The 4,488-nt window shown below is 26.3% G+C and overlaps 1 protein-coding gene across 1 annotated transcript in view; it reads left to right on the top strand.

Moving 5' to 3' along the window:
* The window catches only part of LOC122525558 (fasciclin-2), a gene marked incomplete in the record, with an annotated part of 110,473 nt that extends 105,985 nt beyond the window's left edge, over positions 1-4,488 (top strand). Inside the window, 2 exon segments of the mRNA XM_043648428.1 lie at positions 869-994; positions 3,366-4,488. Of these exon segments, the coding sequence (XP_043504363.1) occupies positions 869-994; positions 3,366-3,507 (268 nt within the window).

The raw sequence follows: 4,488 nt of genomic DNA, 5'->3' as shown, positions 1-4,488 counted from the left end.
TCAACGAATGTTGGTGGTGGTGTTCACGAGTAAGAAAAAAAAAGTTTTTAAAACGATTAATAATATTCTATTATTTTAAACAAATATGACTGGTCATATAAATAATATTATTTCGGTCATATAAATAATATTATTTTAAATTATATATTATTATTATATAATAATATAATTGATATAATAACGGGTCATTATAAATAATATTATTTCGTAAATAATTTCTTTTAACGAATTCAACGAATCATCACTATTTCTCTCTATCTCTATATATAAATCATGTTCTACATCCTACATTTATGCTTTGGCAAGTCTGGCGCTATATATAGTATATACATACATATATATTATATATATGTATTATATCTTATCACGTTTGTTATATAAAATTGATACCATCATTTAAAAACACGCGCTCACATATTCGAATATATTTCTCTTTTATTATTAAACTATCGCGCGATATCGATATATTTAAATATTTATCATATATTTAAATATATATATATTTTACATATACATATATAAAACATACTCTTCGATTTGTATTCCATAATAAAAAAAATTATTGCACATTCATTTTCGAGTCATACTAACTTTTGATACGAAAATCGTGTTTTAACTTTTCTAAAATCTTTCTTTTTGTATTTTAAATTAAATAATAATAATAATTCACTCGAGACACACGAGTCGCGTTATGTAACACAAAATTTTCAAATTTCAAATTAAAATCAAAATTCATAGGGGAAAATAAAATTATTTAAAGAAAGAAGAAAAAAAAAAAGAAAAATGTAACCATATATTTTAGAGAACAGAAAAACTTTGTTAAAAAGATCCTCTCGCATTTTTCTCTCTTTTTTTTCTTTACCGGTAGTCTTTACGGTTGGCGGTTTCCATTGCCGTATTGTGACCAAAAAATGGCCAATGTCGCCGGGGTGACGGCCATCCAAGACTCGGGTAGTGGAAAAAATACCATTAGATTGGTCAAACACACTGCCATGTAAGAGAAATATGACGATACGTATTTAAGTGAAATCAGTAAGAAGCATGGACCAGACCCTTATTTTAAAGGGTTCTCTCTCTGACACGGTTTTCTACTTGGCATGTTTCATCTCTCTTTCTCTCTCTCTCTCTCTCTCTCTTTCTCTATTTTTTTCCTTGGCTTTTGTTTTATTTTATTTTTTAATCTCTAATAATATCTTCCCCCCTCCCCCATCTCTCAGTCCTTATTTTCGACCATTTCTTTTTACATTGTTTTGTTTGTTTATTTTTAAACAATAACGAAGATTAAATTTCTAGGAAATATTATGAAATAAATAAAATACATTTTTTGAAAAAATCATTATTAATTTTTGGTCTAGTATCGTTAATTGTTTAATCTCTATTTAAAAAAAATCAACAATTATTAAAAAATAATTATAACTAAATAATGAATTTTTGTTGAAAAAGAAAGTTGTTGCATCGACAAAATGATTTTTTTGTTTCAATATTCCATAGATCATCCTAGATTTCGAAAAAAAAAAAGAAAAAAGGAACGAAAGAATAATTATTAGAATATTTTTTCGATCAAACACATTAATTTAATAGTTTATTTCTTTTTTCTATTAATTTTGATCGTTCTCTCTTTATTCCAATTGTTCGTTAAGAATTTTCATTAAACCATATATTAATATTTTTACCGCCAACCATGGAAAAAGATCATCATCAAACAAAATCGTTTATCACTATTTTTGATTCATTCCATTATCATCATCATCATAATGATCACATCGTCTACGTTGTTATAATAATTCCGTTATATTTTTTTGTCTAGCATTTATTAATTATACACGTTTCATTGTCACAGCTAGCTTGCTCGTTATTATTGCTCGGCTTATTATCATCATTATTATTATTATTATTATTATTATTATTATTATTAATAATCAACGCGAGCATAAATAAATATAATATTAACCATCGCTTCCTCGTAAATCGAGCAAATTAAATTACGCTAGAGCTTTGGCCATGCTGCATGATAGACACACTTGAAAAAAATAATAAATTAGTCTACTATACTATGAATAAATAGCACACCTTCTTTTTTTTTTCTTTTTTTAATTTTATTACCTTATTCGTTTACCTTATTCGTATATTATAATAAATAATACCCATAACAATATTGTTAAAAACAACGTTTTCCTCATTTTCAAAAGAAAGGGAAGAAAATGAGTGGGTACGTTGAACGAGAAAAATTATTTAAAAAAAAAAAAAGAAAGGGTTTAACAAGTAAATCCCTTGAGTATATATATTTCCCTTTGTACCACCCACACACACACACGTATACACGTGAAATCATATGCATTTTGGTTGTGTTTCGAGTAACAAGTTCTAGAGAAATACGAAATAAACATAAATTTGTATACGTAAGACGGAGAGAGAAACAAATATTTCGCGATTTATTTTCATTTTATTTTATATATCTTGAAAGAGGGTGGATATAATATTCTATGAATGATTAGCATGCCTGACGTATTTATTATAATACATTACAATGGATGTGTATTGCACCCACGCGCGAGATGCATCTATCTTTTCACACGTGAACGAATTTTTTCTTTTCTTTTTTTTTTTATATTCTACAATTTATTATTATATATATATTAATGTATATAATATGAATATATTATTATGCATATATAAAAAAAGGTGTATATATATTATATTTATTTTATTATGCAAGTAACCCTAGTTATAAACAAGGCTTTTGAAAATTTAACGATAATTATTATTATTATTATTACAATCGATATTTATTTATTTTTCTTTTTTTTTTGTCTTTCCATGCGTGCGCGAATTGTATTATCAGATTTGTTTTATTTTCTTTATAAAATATAAAACACATTTTAACACACGGTGGTGGGTTCAAGGTTGACACATTAAAATACTTGCATATGAATAATTTGTGTATAAATATGAAATATGTAATAACGTTATTTATTCGTTTGTAAGATTTTATTCTATTTTTTTAATACTAATTACTTCTTATTTCATAAAAATTCGCATATACTGATATTATTATACTTTGGTTACTTGTATATATAAAATATATAAATACAATAATATATAACACATAGATATTAAATATTATATACACACACACACACACACACGATCTCTCTCTCTATCTCTCTCTTTTTCTCTCTCTTTCTTTCTCTTTCCATATGTGTGTGTGTACGCGTGTGTGTGGTGTGTACGATGATGAAAGAAAATAAAACACGTTGAAATTTTGTCCGAATTTATATACATATATATATTTTTTTTTGGTTTTTTTTTTGTTTATAGAAAACTTATGATATTAATAATAGAATAAATTGTGAATTTTTTTTCAGAGACGAGAAAGAACCGTTGAAGGAAGAGAAGAAAATAACACCTATCATCGATTCTGGATTACGTAGGGAAACTTCGGTAACCTTTGATGGGAAACGATCCGTTTCGAAGACCGGTTTCGTTGGAAAAGATTCGGCCGTTTAGATATTCTTCCGGCGTACTAGATTGTAAAAGATTAATCATCCCTCTCTATATCTGTCTAAATTATTGAAATACTTATTATTTCCTTTTTTTCTTAAGGTATTATTATATTAATAATAATAATAATAATAATAATGCCTTACATTCTCGCAGGCATCGTTCGACAAGGATATGAAAAAAAAAAAAAAAGAAAAAGAAAGAAAGAAAGAAAAGAAGTGTGTTCTCGACAATTTATCAACGAAAATGATTAATATTAATAACCGATGATACAAAACGTGGATATTGATTACGAATATTTACATTTACGAATTCACGCGTGCATACACACGTAATGTCAAACACACGACGTAATAATAAACACACACACACACCCAACCGTGTATATTCGTACGTTTACGAGTCGAGTGTACGAATGGTCAAAAGGTTTATTATAATTTTTCACTATTTTTTAATTATTTTTTCATTTTTATATCAGAAAAATTTGTTAAAAGGATAAGTAATTCAATTTTTGATTATTAATAATTTTATTTGAGGATAGATATATGTGTTGGTAAAATTTTATCATACACATTAGGAGAGAGAAACTTTACACTGATTTATTTTATTATTATTATTATTATTATTATTATTATTTCACACAAACAAATAATTAATTTAATTTACTAACATTTAAAAGGTACCAAATTTGTATAACAATTTATTTGGCCCCCTAAAAATGTAGATAATTCGATCAATCAATCTTTAAGATTTAGGAATTAAGATCGATTTGACAAATGCAAACGAGGACTCGTAGGACAAAAATCATTTCTTTTTTCCTACCGCGAGGATCATTTTTTCAAATGAAAATTCGTGTTGTTAGATAGAAGATCATCATCGTACTTCCCATAACTATTTGATTTTTCAATCAATTTCGAATCAGAGTAAAGGGAGGAAGATCGTCGTACGAGTTATCAATTTGTACTATTATCTTTGTGTGTATCTGTA

Source organism: Polistes fuscatus, unplaced genomic scaffold (assembly GCF_010416935.1).
Source record: "Polistes fuscatus isolate 324 unplaced genomic scaffold, CU_Pfus_HIC Scaffold9, whole genome shotgun sequence".
Taxonomy (NCBI): domain Eukaryota; kingdom Metazoa; phylum Arthropoda; class Insecta; order Hymenoptera; family Vespidae; genus Polistes; species Polistes fuscatus.
This window is presented reverse-complemented; position numbering and strand designations above follow the sequence as displayed.